This window comes from Orycteropus afer, unplaced genomic scaffold (assembly GCF_000298275.1).
Source record: "Orycteropus afer afer isolate SDZICR_OR568_19922 unplaced genomic scaffold, OryAfe1.0 scaffold00176, whole genome shotgun sequence".
Lineage (NCBI taxonomy): Eukaryota > Metazoa > Chordata > Mammalia > Tubulidentata > Orycteropodidae > Orycteropus > Orycteropus afer.
In genome coordinates, this window is record NW_006921763.1 from 1,950,823 (window position 1) to 1,970,985 (window position 20,163).

Consider the following 20,163-nt stretch of genomic DNA (forward strand, 5'->3'; position numbering starts at 1 on the left):
ATAAAGTCTTACGATTTCTTTAAAGAATGCTTTATTTACTACATCCTAAGAATGTATATGAATGGAGCAAGATCTAAATAAACGTAAAAGCTTTTCAAATACAAAGCAGCTAAAAATAACTAAACTACAAGCATGTTTGAAAACAGGGAACACTTAAACTTTCTTTTCTTTTTTTTTTTTTCTGACATTTATAGTTTGTTCTTAACCCTAAAAAAAAAAAAAAAAGAGTTCACATTTCAAGTTATAAACGTATCTCAGTAGTGTACATGAAATGGTTCTGAAACAATAGAACAGACAGACCACAGACAGGCTCACTGATACTTAACTGGCTTTGTCACCAACATTTGTTTTTAAGGTAGTTTGGTAGTCGCCATGTTAAGATATCTGTATTTTTCTTTTATCCTTTTCACTTTTTTGCAAATAATTTACATGTAAAATACAGTAAGAACACTGGGTCAGATTCTCATCTAGTGAACCCTGTGATAATCCCTCGCTAGAAGAAGAGTACTTCTTTGACACAACGCCAAGGGATGAGGATCTGAGCCAAATGACATTTTGTTGGTTACTCATTGCAACAGATTTAGTTTGGATGCAGCTTCTGGGAACACAAAGGAACATTGCACACTTACTTTATGTCATTTAGGAACGATGGAAAGGAATGTTAGGAATGTTTAAAGGCCTTACCAGGCACCCAATACAATTTACAAAATAGTTAAAAATAAATATTGCTTATATATAAAAAATTTATCCCATCCCAAGATGAGGGGAGAAAAAAAAAAGGGGGGGGGGCCTTTTGGGAATCTCTTAATTTAATTTTAAAATAAAACTAAAATAGTTGCTAAGGGCATGATCCTATTATAAATCTACAAATAAGAATTTCAGCCATCAGCAAAAATCCAGTGAGTACAAAGATTTTATGGATCTCTAAAATGACATAAAACATAACAGTATATTTGCTACCTATTGCACACCTCACTTCCTTGATAGAGCCTTTAAAAGAGAAAAATCCAAGATGATGTATTTCTTAAAGTAGATGACAGTGCTAACATTTTACTGTATTTTACATTCACTCTGCTAAACAAAAGCCTTTAAACAGGCCACAAAACACTGCAACATTTACTTCCTAATAAAACAAACCTTTTCAATAACATTGAAATAAAATGGTTTCCTTTTTGCACTAAACTACATACCATGAACTTCTGCAACACAAAACGGCTTTAAAAATTGAATTTTAGAAGATATTTACAAACCACCTTTTAACTCCTGCACGTCTCTCCTCCTCCTAGGTGTGCACACCTGAATCAGGTCACCTCTCAGATGCACAGCAATGGAGGAAAGCACTGCTCAACAACCATGAAGCTTCCAACACCCCTAACGACCACAGGCGTATTGCATGACCACGAGAAGGCAACTAGAAGCATAACTTTCTGCTGACAAAAGTCTTTTGGGGGTTGCGGCAGGGGGGTTCTTGTCTATAATACCATACGTTCTCTGTCACTACAACTCAAACTTCAAAAACAATAAAATAAAAGCATTAGACAGGAAATTAAAGTTTTCTACTAGACATTTAAATAACTATGCAAAGAAGTCTTTTGCAAACTATTCGAACCTTGTGCTTACACATACTCTGCTATTGACAACAGCATGCATAGAATACCTTCCCAACCAAAAAACAATGAAACAAAAACCAGGAAACCCAACAAAAACCCAGGAAGAAGTATAAAAGCATTAAAATAAAACAAAAACAAAAACTTCTCTATCAGAGTAATTCATTTGTCCTAGACTTGCCAAACATCAGACTTGGATTGAGGGTGGAGCGGAGGAATGGGTGGGGACCCAGGGTAATGGGGGCAGGTGAGAGCTTTCCAGTGTTTGAACTCAGAAGTCTGACAAGTCTTTTACATCTTGGCTTAAGGAGAGGTTGAGTGTTTAATGTCTTTGAAAAAACAGAACCATCATGGATAACACATGGTGGTAACACCATCAACCCTTAATGCCAGCAGAAATTCAGAGGTTTTACTCATTTTAAAATTGCACTTTCCAGTATAACTTTTAAAATAACTTTTTATGTAGTAGTTTTAAAGCACTATTGTTTGTATCTTTAAATATTGAATATATTCTTTTTTTCAAAATAGTTCCCTAGCTGCTCAAGTGTGCTTTTTTAATATAAAGTTGATATATTATTGAAGGTACTACAAAATAGAAATCTCTGGAGTGCAGAAGTTAAGAAAATAACCTTCATACTGAAAATATATCCTTAAAAAAACAACAAACCTCTATACAAATGTATCAGAGTATAACACATTTTTAAGAGATGGTATTAAGGCAAGTCTCTTAGACATGGATGAACACAGGCTTGCTAACTTGAAAATAGTCTTAAAAAACTAGTGAAAACTTCATGTATATAAAATATTTCTGTATGACGTTTGATAACATTCTTCACTTTCAGTAGGTTTCATATGTGTGCTAATCCAACACGGTCTTTCTTCATAAATAGTAAAGCGTTCCTTCAGTGGTTGTCTTTGCGGCTTGTCTTCACGCTCATCACCAGTCTTAGTACGTCTGGTAGACATCGTGAATAGGAACCTGAATAGCAGTAGCAGCGGGGAATGCCTGAGGTATATAGCCTGCATAACCTCCATAGACGGCAGCAGTGGCTGCTGCATTCTTCTGTAGTGTGGCGATCGTGGCTGTGGCAGGAGCAGCAGCAAATGGAACATAACTGGCACCATAGATCCCGGCAGTGGGAATTCTCTGAATGTTTGGAGCCACCGTGTATACTGGTGTTATTGGGCGGCCCTGAAGAAAGAGAAAGAATCCTTATTGAATGCATGTATGAGCCCATCCCGTTCAGTCAACCATTTAACAAGAATCTTGCAGGGGATGGGAGTACAAAGATGTAAAATCAAAGCTTTTCATTTTCAAAAGGCAGATGAGTAAACAAGTAACAATTATTGTAAAGGATGGGGACATTATGGTTGTTGCTATTGTTGTTAGCTGCCTTGTGGCAGCTCCATGTACAATGAAATGGCTGGCTGAGGACCAGACTGTTGTGTTGATTTTCATTAGCTCATTCCCACAAGTAGATGGTCAGGAATTTCTTCCTGGTCCAGTTACAGCTGTCCAGCATCACAGCAGTGTGCAAAGCCCCACAGATATAGCTGCACATGAGATGCACTGTCTGAGTTCCACTCGGAAGGAGGGAATTCTACCACTGAACCACCAATGTCCCCAAAGGAGTGGGATATAACCCATTAAAGAGGTAAGATGGTGTTGCATCCTGAAGGCACTCAACTCATTCAAACCCAATGACATGACTGTGATGAGAACTGGAATGCTGAGAGAACATTTATATACTCTGGAATCTTCTACCCAGAATTCTGCTCAATGGGCATATGCCCTGGAGTGTGCTAGAGTCAAACCAAGCCCAAACTCACTGCTGTTGAGTCGCATCCAACTCATAGCGACCCCTCCTTGGGTTTCCGAGGTGGTATCACCACGGAAGTAGATTGCCCAACTTTCCTTCTGAGGAGTGGATGCTAGAGTAGGGAGCTGAGAATCTACCATTCAGTTGATCTCACAGTGATACATACAGCCTCTAAATGCATGCCAGACACTCTGTACAAGAAAGATGGGGCAGTCTCCTTCTGTAAAGATTGATAGCCTTGGAAGCCCAATGGAATGAGTTGTAATTGACTCAATGGTAGTGAGTTTGGTTTAGTCTGAAATCCATGCCAGCTTCTTTAATTCATACTTAGCTGTTTCTAAACTAGAGAGGAAAACAGACTATGCTAACTTAATGGAACATACTGGTCTACAGATGAATAGTTTCTTAAGAGATTTTCTGACCAAATACAATTTTCTGCCAATATGATAGTTTCAATCATCTCTCATCTAAGATAAGGCACCACTGTATGTATTTGAAAAATTGTTGTGGAAGCTTCGAGAAGGAATCAACTAACTTGATTAAAGTGGAGGCATTTGAACTGGGTTTCGAAGGATGAGGAGGAGGTGAGGGAGGACAAGCTAAAAAAATCACACTCAGGCTACTGCCACACTCAGGCTATGGCCACCACTGGCACTGTTGAAGTCCCTGCTACATCCTTCTTTCTACTTAAAAGTGTAAAATTCTATGTTTTCCCATCAAATAGCAGGAGGAGTTGGGAAGAGTGTTGTCTGGCATTTTCTTCAAACAGACCACAAAACACTCTAACATTTACTTCCTAATAAAACAAACCTTTTTAATAAAATTGAAATAAAATGGTTTCCTTTTTGCATTAAACTGCAAACCATGAACTTCTGCAACACAAAACGGCTTTAAAAATTGTCTGCCAAGGAGCAAACTCAATTAGCTACTTCATGGAAAAGGAGATTTTTCGTAAATTAAAACATACACTTAACAAACTATCTGGTGCACCTAATATTCCACAGAATGCCCTGTAGGAAAGGCTACTTTGGTTTCTATAATTTAATGAAGTTTCAAAACATACTGTTCAGGATATATAAACGGAGAATTAGACTGAACTAATTCATTCTTCATGGACTTTGAAGGGATAAGTTATTCCTTTTACAAAGTCTGCAAATCAAAAAAGTCACCAAATTATGTTCAAAGAACTTCATAATCTAAGAGTACTATCTTCAACTGTAATGAAAATAATAATTATACTATACTAATACCAGTAACTATTCATAACTGAAGGAGCTTTGGTGGTGCAGTGCCTAAAGCATATGACTGCTAACCAGGAAGGTTCGTGTTTCAAACCCACCAGCTGCTCTGTGGAAAGAAGACAGGGAAATCTACTTCCAAAAAGATTCACAGCCTTGGAAACCTAATGAGGGTTGCTATGAGTTGGAATTGACTCGATAGCAGTGGGTTTGGTTTCTTTTTAAAAAAAAAAAATCATAACTGAGACATTACTTCTCTTAAGACACCTATCTAAGTGCTTATTTGTATGACATTACTGAATCAATACAACCACCAGTGAAAAGGTGGGATTATGATTGCATGGAGAGGCTCACACGGGTAATGTGGCATGCACAAGGGGACATGATTTTTAAGCAATGGAAGCATGCCACTAAGTCCTACATTATCTTGCTTCCTAAAACACTATCCATTGAGTATCTCCTCAGCAACCTTTACAGCTAAGGAGAGAAATTTTAGAATTGGGAACTCTGTGGCTCACAGCAAGACACAAACAATCTTTTCCAAGTATATAACCCTTTGGCATCAAGATGATTCCAGCTCATGGCTTTCTTGGCTATAATCTGACAAAAGCAGATGGCCAGGCCTTTAATCTGTGGCACCACGCAGTGGGTTTGAACAACCAACCTTTTGGTTAATATTGAGTATAAATCATCTGCACATCCCCAGGAGCCCCTCCAAGCGTATAGCTTTGTATAATTATGTAATAGCATTATGTTGTAGTAATTGCACAAAGGGAGGGAATCACAGGAAGGTGGCATCTGAAAAAAATCTTTCCATGTGATAGCCCAGCCCAACACCTGGGTTCAGGCGGTTCATTCTGACAGTGTTCAAGATCAAGTTATGCACATAAGCATGTACCAGCCACCAGCCTGGGGCAGGTAAATGATGGAATAGAGCCAGAAGCACTCTGAGTTCTGGGTACCCTATACAGTTGGCTTAACCTACACATATGACTTTAGTGGTACAGACATTAAGTGAAGAAAGACACCTTTACCACTGTGTCCCCAACACAGTAGCTATGTTTAAAAGTTGAGTAAATGAGTGGCTCTGCCCCAAGCTACATGATGGTAACTTATAATATGCCTAAGAGACAATGAAGATCCCAAAAACCAATCAGGCAAAAACAACTACTTTCTGAGAATCTCTCTACTATGCACAAGGAGCCCTAATGGTGCAAAGGTTAAGTGCTTGGCTGCTAACCAAAAGGTTGGTGGTTCAAACTCACCAACCACCCTGCAGGAGAAAGATGTGGCAGTCTACTTTCATGAAGAGTTGCCTTGGAAACTAGATGGGGCAGTTCTACTCTGTCTTATACAGTCGATATCAGCTTGACAGCAATGGGTTTGGTTTAGTTTGGGTTTTATTTACTATGCACTGAAGATACAAATAAAGATAGACCTTGGTCTGAAGAAGCTTAATTTTAATTGAGGAGATAGAATGTAAGATCAGTCATATGTCAAGTTGCAGTGATGGACTGAAGCACAGCAAGGATTCTGAGGCTGGTGCAGGGACAGGCAGTGTTTCATTCTGCTGTACACAGGGCTGCTACGGTCGGAGTCAACTCGACAGCGCCTAACAACAACATGTGCCAAGTGATGAAATACATAACGAGAAGCACAGGAGATGATTCCCCCAGGCTCACACAGATAGGAAAGATTCTATACATGGGATGAAAGTGAAGAAACTGCAGATAAACAGAAGAAGATTATAAGCAAAGGTAGGGAAGGATATATAAAACCAACAGCCAACGTTATTCTCAATGGAGAATGAAAGCATTTCCCTTACAAACAGGTACCAAACAAGGATGCCTTTTATCACCACTCCTATTCAATTGAATAGGAAGTCCTTACCAGAGCAATAAGGCAAGAAAGGGAAATAAAAGGCATCCAAATTGGCAAAGAAGATAGGCTAAAACTATCTCTAGTTGCAGATTATATGACCTTATACATAGAAAATCCCAAAGACTCAGTAAGAATATCACTGGAACTAAATGATAGCTACAGCAAAGTGGCAGGGCATGAGATCAACATACAAAAATGAGTTGGATTCCTTTACACTAACCTCTGAAAAGGAAATCAGGAAAACAATAACATTTACAATAACCACCTAAAAGATGATGTACTTAGGAATAAATCTAACCAGAGACACAAAGGACCTATACAAAGAAAACTACAAAACACTAGTATAAGAAACCAAAAGAGACCTACATAAATGAAAGACAGTACCATTCTCATGGATGGGGAAGACTTAACATCGTGAAAATGTCAATGCTACCCAAAGTAGTCTACAGTTAAAATGCAGTCTCGATCCAGATTCCATCATCTTTCTTGGACAAGCTAATCACCAACTTTGTATGGAAAAGAAAGAGACCCTGGATAAGTAAAATACTAATAAAGAAGAACAACAAAATAGGAGGCCTTACATTCCCTGATCTCAAAACCTACCATATAGCCCGGTAGTTAAAACAGCCTGGTACTGGTATAATGACAGACACGTAGACCAATGGAATAGAATTGAGAACCTAGAAGTAAATCCAACTACCTATATACAGCTAATCCTTGTCAAAGAACTGAAACTCATTAAATGTGGAAAAGATAGTATCTTTTATAAATAGTGCTGGCAAAACTAGATGCCATTTGCATAAAAATGAAACAAGACCCATATTTCACAACATACACAAAAGTAAACTCAAGTTGGATAAAAGACCCGAACATAAAACCTAAAACCATAGACTATCAAAGGAAAAATAGAGACAAACTTAGGGGCCCTAATTCAGGGCATAAAAACACTATCAAATATAACAAAAAGCACACAAACACCAAAAGACAAAATAGATGACTGGGACCTCCTAAAAAATGAACACTTAGTCACATTAAAATATTTCACCAAAAGCGTAAAAAGACTGGGAAAAATTTTGGCGATGTGTTGGACAAGCAGCTAATCTCTAATATTTATAGAAAACTTCAACAACTTAACAAAAAGATAAACAATCCAACTAAAAAATGGGCAGAGGACATGAACAGACACTTCACGAAAGAAGATATTCAGCAGCTAAGAAACATTTGAAAAAACGCATGTGATTGTTAGCCATTACAGAGATGGAAATCAAAACAACAATTAGATAACATCTCGCCTCAGCATTAATAGTAAAGTTCAAAAAAATAAAAACAACAAAGGCTGATGAGGCTATAGACAGGCTGGAATCCTCATACGCTGCTACTGGACTGTAAAATGATGCAACAACTGTGGAAAACAATAAGGTGCTTCCTTAAAAAACTTAAATAGAAGTATCATGTGATCCAACAATTCTACTACCAAGTATATATGTAGAGAAATAAGAGCCATGACACAAACAGATGGTAACATCGCAGCACTACTTACAATAGCAAAAAGATGGAAACAACCTAAATGCCCATCAACAGAGAAATGGATCAAGAAAGTATGGGATACATACACAATGGAATGCTATGCAACATTCCAGAACACTGATGAATCTGCAAAACATCTCTTAACATTGATGAACTTACAGCCCATTATGCTAAGTGAAGTTACTATATGAGATCACTAATGCAAAGTCAAGAAAAGGGTTTCATAAAAAAAGAAATATTCTTTGATAGCTACCAGGGGTGGGTGGGAAAGGGAGGGTAAACTACAAACAAATAGAAAAAAAACCCAAAAAACTGACTGCCATCAAGTTGGGAGCTCTGGTGGCATAGTGCCTAAGGCATTTGATTGCTAACCAGAAGGCTGGTGGTTCAAAGCCACCAGCCACTCCTCAGAAGGAAGGTTGGGCAATCTACTTCCATAGTGATACCACCTTGGAAACCCAAGGAGGCTTCACTATGAGTTGAATCAACTCCACGGCAGTGTGGTTTTTTTTTTTTTTTTTTTTTTTTGAGCCATCAAGTTGATTCTGCCTCATAGCAACCCCCACTGGGTTTCTGAGGCAGTAAATCTTTATGGAATTAAATCATCCCATTTTCCTTCCACAGAGAGGCTGGTGGGTTTGAACCAATGACCTACTGGTTAGCAGCCAAATGCCTTATTCACTATGCCATTAGAGCTCCTTGGGTAAGCTACAGGGCGGGGTGGAGAGGATGTTTACTTAAAAAGAAAGAAAAAACCCATTAAGAATAGTATTGGAGGAAATAAAAGAATTGTGGGAGAGACGGTTAGAGGAGAGGAATAAGGGTAGACACTGAAAAATTTTATATATCTATGTATATATTGATATATCTTTATGCATGGGTATACACACATATATACATGTATATACATAGGTACATGGGTAGCAGAAATGCTTTAAAAATATTCTAATGGAGTTGCAATTGGAATATGAAACATCTCCCTGCACTGTGTCAGTCCTTAACAATAACAATGAACCAAACTAGAACAATCGATTCCAGCTCCTGTGCTGAGAGCAGAAATGCTCCATAGGGATTTCTGGCCGTGAAAGGTTTCTTTATGAAAGCAGATCACCAGGCCTTTCTTCACGGCACCGTTGGGTGGGTTCGAACTACTATCTTTCAGTAAGTAGCTGAGCACTAACCGTCTGCACCATTCAGGGACTTCTAATGATAAGAATATATATAATCCAGTATCATTAAAAAATACTACGACACTGTGGGAAATTACATGCTATTTTTGCATGTAACTTCTCATCTTTAATACAGCAATAGCATCAGAAAATTTTTCTTTTCTGTCATGACTTATTAAAACAAAACTTCTGTCACCCAACACTATAGTTCTTATAGAGCTAGGTACACAGGACACTCTCAGTGCTGAACTGTAAGTGAATCCATGCTAAAGAGAGGCTTAACACACCAATTACAATGTCTGCAACTAGGGGCTGACCTGGAACGGTGGAGGCGTGGACACGGTGGGAATGATGGCAGCGGCGGCGGCGGCGGCACTGGCTGGGTCTGGCTGCACGGTGATGGGGCTGATCATGTGCTCCATCGTGTGGATTTTGCCGTCTTCAATCATTTTAGGAGCTGAAGCGGCCTGAAACATGGAATATTGGGCCCCAATGGCAGGGATGGCCACTGCAAGAGAAGCAAGAGAAGCAAGAGGGAGAGAACAGGTCAGCCACAAAGAGGCCCATCACTTTCTCTAAGATACTTTTAAAAATCAAGTCTAACTGTCATGAGCCTCTCCATGTTAACCAATGCTTTCTCAGAAAAAGCTATGTACCCAATGGGAGGGGAGGGAGCAGGAAATTCCCCATGTCTCTCTTTCAAAAGGATCTACCTGGGTATGGAGTCTCCCATAGATCATCATGAAAGAGGTTCTAGAGTTAAACTTTTGCAACCTTGCCTACACCAAGATTTTCCACCACTTCTACAGGAAAATCCTTTTGAATCCTACTCTTGATGCTCTATAGTGCAAGAAAGGGCTTTCTACAATTAGTCCAAGGGACTAGCAGACCATGTGATCCTCAGCCTATATGACCATGAGACCAGAAGAACTAGACCAGAGAACCAGAAGAACAGTGCCCAGCTACCACTGTCAACCATTCGGAGGGGCATCTCTGTGTAGGAGATCCTGGATAGAATGGGAGAAAAATGTGGAACAAAACTCAAAATCATAATAAAAAAAAAGACCAGGTGTGCTGGTCTGATAGAACCTGGTGAGACCCCTGAGATTATGGCCCCTCGCTGCCCTTCAGGTCTGAACTGAACTTACTCCTGTGGCTTCTAGCCAACTAAAAGACAGGCATAAGGGGTGAACCTTTACACCAGGTAGATACACTCCTTGAAGCCATCAATCTCTCGGGAGAACAGAAGGGCAGTGTTTGCACAAGGAGATAGCTGGAGACAGGGGAGTGCATGGGAGGGAAGGACACAGGGAAGAGGTGACTAACTATGGGGAGGAAGTGGTAAGAGAGCCGTTACACTGTGGGGAATTGCAGTCAATGTCATGAAACAAAATGTGTATGAACTGTGGTATGGATAACGAAATTGCTCTGTAAACTTTCACCCAAATCACAATCAAAGTTTAAAAATTGAGAAAAAAAATAAGAAAGGAAGAAAGGCTCAGTACAAGAAGTGAGGTCAGAAACCCGACAAGAATGAGAGCAAGCCAGGCCCCTTCCTTGTCAGTCACCTCACTCATCACCACACCTATTTTCTTTGTCACTTTCACCCCTTTCTAAGAAGCAGGTGTTGTTGATGGTTTCATTCTGAGAACTCAAGAGGTCGGTATTCACCCTCCCTACTTACGTATTTCAGATTTCATCATGACTGGTATAAGACAAAATACATAATAAAAAATTGGAAAAGTCCCTAATTTTCTAATGTCTACATTCAAGAGTAAAGCAGTAGAGTGACTGTTTTTTTGGGTGGGTGGGTAAGACTTGCTAATTCAAAGATGTTTCTGTGAGTAAAGTGCAAAGGATTGATTTCAACCAGGGATTCAAGCATAGAGCAGTTACTGAAAGTTAACTAACCATAAAAAACCAACCCCACTGCCATCAAGTCAATTCCGACTGATAGAGACCCTATGGGACAGAGAACTGCCCCCACAGGGTTTCCAAGGCTGTCAATCTTTACCGAAGCAGACTGCTTCATCTTTCTCCCACAGAGCACCTGGTGGGTTTGAGCTGCTGACATTTTGGTTCGCAGCTAAATGCTTTCACCACTGTGCCACCAGAGCTCCTTCAGTGAGATAAAAAGGAAGATAGTAGCATTGATTTGGGAGTTTGCAATCTAGTGTGTGTGTGTATGTATGTATGTGTGTGTGTTAAAAGGATAAGCAAGACTATGAAATACGTATACAAAGAATTTTTCCAGTTCTGTTTTTTCTCTAATTGTGGGTATATTTAACCTAATAAAAGCTGATTTAATCTAAGATAAAGAGACAAAGAACTATAAGCTAAACAATGGTACAGCCACCCAATAGAAAAATGCCTAAAACCATCATCCAATCTTTTACCTGCCTTTCCAACCACTTCTTCCATTGTCTTTTGCCAACAGACACTTCAATACTGCTTTGGCGACTCTCCAAAAATACAAAGTTCTAATTTTCTGGATGAATCAGAAGCAGAGGTCAAGGAGATGGGACCAAGAGAGAGCTACGACTTTTAGCTACATAGGGGGCTCTGATGACATAGTGCCCAAGGCATCTGACTGCTAAGTAGAAGGCTGGTGGTTCAAACCCACTAGCCTCTCTGTGGAAGGAAGATAGGACAATCTAGGTCCATAAATATTTACTGCCTCCGAAACCCACTAAGGGGTCGCTATGAGTCAAAATTGACTTCAATGGCAGTGAGTTTGGCTTGGTTTTTATGGTCAGGGTAATACTAAGTAACTGGACTGTTCTGGCTACTAGCCCATAGGAATTTTTCTCTCAGGCCCCAAGACATGACTTAACATGGCTAAAGATTGTCCAGTAGTTCTTTTCTCTAGTTAAACCTTAAGCCATTGCAATTTGCCAATAGGAGTCTTTCCCAACGAGTAGAAGTGACAAGTCCCATATCCAGGCTTTGTTTTATGGAATTAAGGACAGATATGGCATCACTTTTAAACTTCTTATAACGCTAGTGGCATTGATATGGAAATCTAGTTTAAGGAGTCACTTAACTGCAAAAAGAATTTCACAGGCAAAAACATTATCATTGGATTACTTTAAAGGGAAGCTGTACTGGAAGAATGTGTTTTAGCCCTATGAGGCCAATGCAAACCTATGCTCCAAGTGACAGGGTCTTTAACTCTTTTTTAATCTAGCCATAGGAGTGTACCCTTCTCAACCCAAAGAAAACCAGGGTAGCTAAGCTTAGAGGTGAGGATTTGTGCAAAGAGCTCTTCAATCCACCTTCAGTGAAGCCAGGAAGAGGGTTGGAGGAACAACCACTCCACCTGTCCACCCACTGACCAGATCTGACAATGTGCTCCCATAAAGATTACAGCTTAGAGAATTCTATGGGCAGTTCTACTTTGTCACATGGGTTACTGTGAGTTGGAATTGACTCAACGGGATTAAACAACAAGGGGGAAAGAGATTTCAGCTAACAGAAGAAACAGCAAGCCCTATATTCTTCAATTTTCCCCCACCAACTTTGCCTGCTCAGCCATAGATGGGAAAAAGCCTAACAGTTGGTGACACCCGTATGAAAAACCCATCACTGGAAACTTTGACATAAGCATAGTCAGAACTAGACCAACCCCCATTAAGTTCCAGACAAGACAGTCCAGGTGTCCACCTTCACTGTCTAGTCTCTAACTGCCTATGAGAAGAGGAACCCATGTGCCAAAAAAGGTGTGGATTCACTGCAGAGAGAGGGCTGGGGTTCACGCTGAATATATGCATCCTCATTCTGATTTATACTGACCTGCACCAGGCTTAATGGCAACTGGATTGACGGCAGAGAGTTCCAAATTTGGGACAAACTCAAATCCTTTTTCTTGCTGCTTTCCTTTCCCTTCATGGTATCGGCTATAGATACCGCGGCCAGCAGAATATCCCCCGAGGTAAGAACCCCTGGGCCCTGGGGCTCTGTTGCCAGCTGCACCTCGCCCTCGGCCTCTTATGCTGCCTGCTTATAATAACAACATAAAAAGTGATGAGCGACTAAAAAATAGTGAGTACAGGACGCAGAGATTAACCCAAAGTTCTCGGTAGTTAGTGGTTCGCCTGAGTCTAAGTTACGGGTGGCTATAACTTTGCTCTTCAATGAGCTGGTAAAGATACCTCATCTGTTTAGTGCCAAAGGTGAACTCACAGGGTGAGTCCCCTTTATTGCAACTGAAACGTCAGGGTGGAAAAACATTCAGACTGTACAAAAGTTAGATCTGGAAAGGGATCTGCTAATCTACCTTCCTCATTTTATGCTTGAGGAAACACACCCAGAGAGGTGAAAGTGACTCAAGTCATCTAGAACCTAGCACCTAAGTATCTCGTTTTACACTAGAATGCTTTGTATCATTATATCCTACTCAATGATTTTCTATTAAAAAAAAGATATATATACATATATACTTACATACATACATCTACATTACACATATATACATATACACAATATATATATTTATAATACATATTATATATACACACACACATATTGTTGTTGCTTGCCGTCGAGTCGACCCCGACTCATAGCGACCCCTCCTTGGGTTTCCGAGGCAGTATCACTATGGAAGTAGGGTTGCCCAACCTTCCTTCCGAGGAGTGGCTGGTGGGTTTGAACCGCCAGCCTTCTGGTGAGCAGTCAAGTGCCTTAGGCACTATGCTACCAGAGCTCCTCTCTCTCTCTCACACACACACACACACACACACACACAATAGTCTCCTCACCTTCAACATTTTAAAGACTTAGTTTCACAAACAGGTTTTAGCCAAAGTACCAAGAGATTAGTGGGCTAGCCCAAAATCAGAGAATGAGGGGAAAAAATATACAAGAGCTTGCATATAACCCCCCCCCCCATGATTTTATTGCTCATCCCGTAGAAAGGAAAGCTCTATATTTCTCTAAATGCCACCGAGGTGTATGCCTTCGGTAACAGCAAGGAAAAGAACTCAGAACCCAACAAAGGGAGGTTCAGTATCCTAAAGGCAGGAAGCGAGCTCCTACAGGCCCACTCAGTGCAGAGCTCCACTAACCTTTCACGAAGTACTCCCTGTTGGGCCCAATGAGCGCGTTGTAGGGGTAGCCATAGTAGGCCAGTGTGTAGGGGTCACAGGAGTACACGTAGCCGGGCTGCTGTGCCACCACCTCAGCTGTGCCACCGCCCTTGGCTGCCTTCTGATAACGGGAATACTGCTCCTTGTCCACGGGCTTGGCCAGCGTCACCTCAAGGCATGAGCCCTCCAACTCGGTGCCATTGAGGTTGTTCATGGCGTGCACTGCGTCCTCACGGCTGGTAAAGTGCACGAAGGCATAGTCGCGGATCTTCTTGACACGCTCCACGCAGCCGGGCTTGAACTGGCCGAAGCTCTTCTTGATCGTGTCTTCTGTTGTCTCGATCATCAGGTTGCGTACATAGAGGATCTTCACCGTCTCCATCACATCCTCATCTACGTCGATCTCAGGCTCGGCCCAGTCCACCGCGATCTGGTGGCCCCACAGCTGGATGCGGCCCGGCATGAGCTTACGGCGCGCCATGGCAGCGGCGCGATGGCTCTCGTACTCCACAAAGGCGAAGCCGCGGTTCTTCATCTTGTCTGCCGCACTGGCATAAACAATCACATCAAGCACGCCCTCGGTGACTTTGGCAATCTCCTCCAGGATCTCCTCGCGCTTCTTCATCTTGGGGATGCCGCCGATGAAGAGGCGGCAGTTGTCGACGCTGCAGCACACTCCGAGCAGGCGTCCCGGGCGGATCTCGTAGTTGTTGAGCTCACGCACCGCACGCTTGGCCTCGTTCTTGTGGCAGTACATGACGAAGGCGTAGCCGCGGTTCTTGCCATCGAAATCCATCATGAGGCGCAGCTCGTAGATGCGGCCCACGGCCTCGAACACGGGCACCAGCTCGTCCTCGTACACGTCGCGCGGGATTTTGCCCACGAAGACCTCGCAGCCGCGCTGCGGGTGCGGCCCCTCCCAGCCGGGCGGTGGGCCGCCGTACTTGCGCTGCCCGTTCTCCTGCACCATGCTGTAGCCTGTGCGCTCCATGAGCGCCAGCAGCGCTGCCTCGTTGGGTGCACCGGCTACGCCCTCAGGCAGCTTCGCCGAAGACACTGCGGTGCAGTCGCTATTCATGGCTGCGGTGGAATCCTCTGCGGTCATGATGTCACAGGCATCCAGTGCTCGCGGAAACCTGCGGGAAGAAGAAGGGAAGGCAGCAGTGAGTGTGGGATCTGCGCCGAGGTGGGCGGGAACTCGACTGCTGTTTTTTTCTAAGAGTCGCAAGTCATGCTTGCAATAGGCCATCAGGTGGTTGAAATGACAAATAAGATGGAGGCTTGCTCTGGAAATGCAGAAGCTCTTAAAGAGCCAAGTTGCTTTGCAGGAAAAACCAGAAGTTGACTCGGAAAAAAAAAATAGCAGTGAGCAAGTACTTCCGCTTAATCACTACCCTAACAGCTCTGAAGCATAGAGAAACTCCTGTAATTGTTGGAGAAAACCTCGTGTTCTTGCAACAAATGACAATATCTTTTACTTAATTCCTGCACTGTAAACTCAAGATTAATTTCCTTTTAGTTATAGCATCTTAGCCCATTTATTTATTGGGCAAATCTGGCCGTTTTCTTTCCTTTTGAAAGACTAGTTTTCATTGGAGGAATAGAAATAGAACAATGTATTTACAATGCAGACTTTTAAGGAATACTGGGAGGAGGTGTTACTATACAAGAACAATAAAACACAAAACATATATAGCGCTGTGTACTGAAGCTTTAATAAAGAAGCTATGGAACATCAACTTGCTAAGGAGCTAGCCTGAGAAGTGTGTAAGAGCTGGGAAGTCTGATTTTTATGATGTCCTTCAGGTAAAATTCTTGGTATGAGCAATAAGATTATCAGATTTGGAATCAAGCCACAGAGATGGGAGATTAAATTCAAGCCGAGAGACTTGGGAACCCCATTGTAGTTTGCAGGGGCCTGTCATCTGCATTTACCTTATTTGATCTTTTTAACTTCTCTACCTGGTAAATAGTATTATTAGTTCCCCTTTGCTCGTGGGAATAGGCTCAGAGAGGTTAAGTAAATCGCACATGTCACACAGCAAGTAATAGTTTTTACTAGGACTTGATTCTAAGTCTTCTTTTTTCCTGTTTCCATGCTTCTTCTAAACCAGTGCTGTGCAGAACTTTCTGTGATGATGGAAATGTTAATCTGTGCTAATACTGTACTTACTAGCCATATGTGGTGACTGAACATTTGAAACATGGTTAGAGGACTGAGGAACTGAATTTTCTCTTTTATTTTAACTAACTGAAATTTGAATAGCCACACATGTCTAGTGACCGACAAGTACAGGGTGAAACCATGCGACCATCACTCATACAGCACAGAACTTGAGGAACGAGTCCAAATTTTATGATAAGATTATCAGTAAGAGTTGCACAGTATGCTTTGGTAATGAAAGGCTCTGACTAGCCTTTTAAAAAATGAAAGCTTATGTCAGTGTTTGGATTACAAAAATAGTCAAGTAAATTTTATGAAAATTAAGAAAAGTAAACAGGAAGATAAATCATCCCTAAATCTTCTACCCAGCGATAACCACAATTAAACATTCACATCTTTTTTGCTAGGTTGGGTTTTTTTTTTTGAGCAGAGGAGAAGGTGGAGCTTTGCTCTTTACACATTTACATTCTATTTTTACTTTATTTTATAAGCATTCCTCCATGTTCTTAAAACTCTTTGTAAAAACAGCATTTTTAATGCCTGCATTAAGATTTCATCATGTAACATAGAACCCAGGGCATCATCCATTTTTAAAAAATTAGTATAAAGAATTGAATACAATATTAAAGGGAATTTCAAGGATAATTAAGCATCTAAAGAAAACAAAACTATACAGACACAGAAGAAATCTGAAGTATTTGCCATTTGGCCAAAATAATCTTTCTGGTTCATTTGCTGTAACATAGAGAAACAGTACAGGCTCAGGGAGGTTAAGTAAATTGTCCATTTCACACAGCAAGTATTTGATTCCAAGACTTCTGGCTTCGGATTCCATGCTTTTTCTAAACCAGTGCTGTGCAGAACTTTCTGGGATGATGGAAATGTTCATCTGACCTAATACTGTATGTAGTCACTAGTTACCGTGGCTACTGAACACTTGAAATGTGGTTAGAGTGCCTGAGGCCCGCTGCCCTGCTGGAGTCACAGTGCATGGTGCATATGAATCATAGTTGTATCACTACCTAATTGTGTAGCCTGGAGCAAAGCACTTAGCTGCTCCATACCTCAGTTTTCCTATCTGTAAAATGGGGGTGATAACCTCAAGTTGTTCAGGGGAGTAAGTGGTTTAATACAGTCATATCTTAGTATCCATAGGGGATTGGTTCCAGGACCCCTCACTCACTGCCGTACAGTTGATTCTGACTCATAGCAACCCCCATTGGATTCCCAAGGCTATAAATCTTTACAGAAGCAGACTGCTTCATCTCTCTTCCACAGAGCAGCTAACGGGTTTGAGCCATTGAGCTTTTGGTTAGTGGCCAGATGCCTTAACCACTATACCACCAAGGCTCCTTCTAAGACCTCAAGTGGATACCAAAATCCACGGATGCTCTGGTTTCCTATAAAATGGCATACCCTGCCCCCAAACCAAATCCCCTACCACTGAGTCGATTCTGACTCACAGTGATCCCCATCGGGTTTCCAAGGCAGTAAATCTTTATGGAAGTAAATTGCCTCGTCTTCCTCCTGCAGAGCTGCTGGTGGGTATGAACTGCTGAACTTCTGGTTCACAGCCAAATACCTTACCTACTAAACCACCAGAGCTCCTCTTATAAAATGGTATAGTATTTGCATATAACCTCGTATATCTTCCCATATACTTTAAGTCATCTCTGGATTACTTATAGTGCCTAAAACAATGTAAATGCTATGTAAATAGCACTTTATGCACCATCTTAGGCTTTGAGGGATTGCTTTGATCACATAATTGCTTTTTAGGAACCGCCTACCCCCCCCCCCCGAAATGTTGCATTCCATGGTGGTTTGAATCTGTGGATGTGCAACCTGAGGATACGGAAGGCCAGTTGTACATACAGAGAAAGCACTTTGAACTGTGCCTAACACTGTATGTGCTTTTAAGAATGTCAGTAATTATTAGCTTTCATCCAAATTTCTGGTGAAACTTCCCATCAATTCTTTCAATTTTAAAGTAATTTTTTAAGGCAAACTTTCTCAGTTCTTTAAAAAAACATGTTTGATGTGGCTTTCTATTCTTATTTTCTTTCTCTTCACACTCTTGAAAGCTGGTTTCGAAAACAGATCTAGTTATCAAGAATTCTTTTTCCTAGTATAAATTTAAAAATGATAGATTAACTCCAATATCAAATGTGAACAGGAAGATCTTTCCCTTCTTCCAAATGGAAGATAAGGATGTATTCTTAAAAAGATCTTTTGTACAAATGTGTTTATAATCTGTGACCTGGAAAGGAAATACCACGTACATATATAAAATGCAAGGTCTTATGTGTTATACTAAATAAAACATTAATGACTAATAATGTTCAACTCACTTTGTAGCTTACTGGCCACTGTGCTGAGATATGTGTAATTGACTCTTTTTTTCCTAACTGTACTCTGGTGGCATAGTGCCTAAAGCATTTAACTGCTAACCAGAAGGGTGGCAGTTCAAATCTACCAGCCACTCCTCGGAAGGAAGACTGGGCAATCTACTTCTGTAGAGATACTACCTCGGAAACCCAAGGAGGGGAATTGACTCAATGGCAGTGAATTTGGTTTAGTTGTTTCTATTTATTTATTTATTTGGTACTTTAAAACTACCACCTTACACAAAACAGTCTTATAATGGTTGACCTGTGAGAATCATTCCCATTCCCAACCTCATTCATTTTATCAAAAATTCTGTTTGCTTTCAGTCTGAAATCTGCTCTTTAAAAATTTCAAAACAGTAACACCTTATTATTATTATTTAACATCTATGGACCAAGAAAAACCTTTCTTCCCACTAGCTTTCAACATCTGGAAAAAAAAGAACAATGATATTTATTGGCTGTTTTCCTTTTTTCTTTGGCCACTAGGAAGTTTCGGATTGAATTTCTCACTACAGTTTTACTAATTGTATAGGCTCTTACATCATTTTCCCTGTAAGTTTGGCTATAGTTTCATTTTTCACTTTTCTACTACGCTCCCAGTGCTGTGGATTTAGCCGTATGTATTGTTCATCTTACTGTTTACATATTCATGTAAATCATCTCCATAATTTTGCAGCTAAGACTGGAATAAATGCACACATACATATATACATTCACACACATACATAAATCTCATGTGTACCAGGCATTTGCTGAAGTATGTTAACTGTATTTATTATCTAACTACAAATGTTGGCCTAAAAATGAGTGAGATGGCTTAAGAGATGCAAAAAGGACAAAAATAAGCTTCGATAAAATGAAGATTTCATTAGAGGTCATTAAAAAGGCAACATTGAATATATACATTCAAGAAAATCTTAAATGAATGCACAGGTTGGAAGGCACTCAAAATATGACTTGGGAAGAGCTGCCTCCTCAAAGTAGAGTCAGCCTTAAAGATGTGGATAGATTAAAGCTTTGGGGACCTTCTTTTGTTGATGTAGCATGATTCAAAATGAGAAGAAACCGCTGTAAACATGCATTAATAATCAGAACGTAGACTGTATGAAGTATGAATCTAGGGAGTTATAAAAAATGAAATATAATGCATAAAGATGGATATTCTAGGTATTGTTGTTATGTGCCATATGACTCATAGCGATCCCTCCTTGGGTTTCTGAGGCAGTATCACTACGGAAGTAGATTGCCTAACCTTCCTTCTGAGGAGTGGCTGGTGGGTTTGA

At 40.7% G+C, this 20,163-nt stretch overlaps 1 protein-coding gene across 1 annotated transcript in view; it reads right to left on the bottom strand.

The window, feature by feature from the left end:
- Nucleotides 1-2,553: 2,553 nt before the first annotated feature.
- Nucleotides 2,554-20,163, bottom strand: part of RBM47 (RNA binding motif protein 47) — a 134,617-nt gene continuing 117,007 nt past the window's right edge. The window contains exons 2-5 of the mRNA XM_007947147.2: nt 14,306-15,462; nt 13,035-13,241; nt 9,560-9,750; nt 2,554-2,799 (exon numbers count right to left, since the gene is read on the bottom strand). Of these exons, the coding sequence (XP_007945338.1) occupies nt 2,554-2,799; nt 9,560-9,750; nt 13,035-13,241; nt 14,306-15,431 (1,770 nt within the window). The 5' untranslated portion in view covers nt 15,432-15,462. The remainder of the gene's footprint in view (nt 2,800-9,559; nt 9,751-13,034; nt 13,242-14,305; nt 15,463-20,163) is intronic.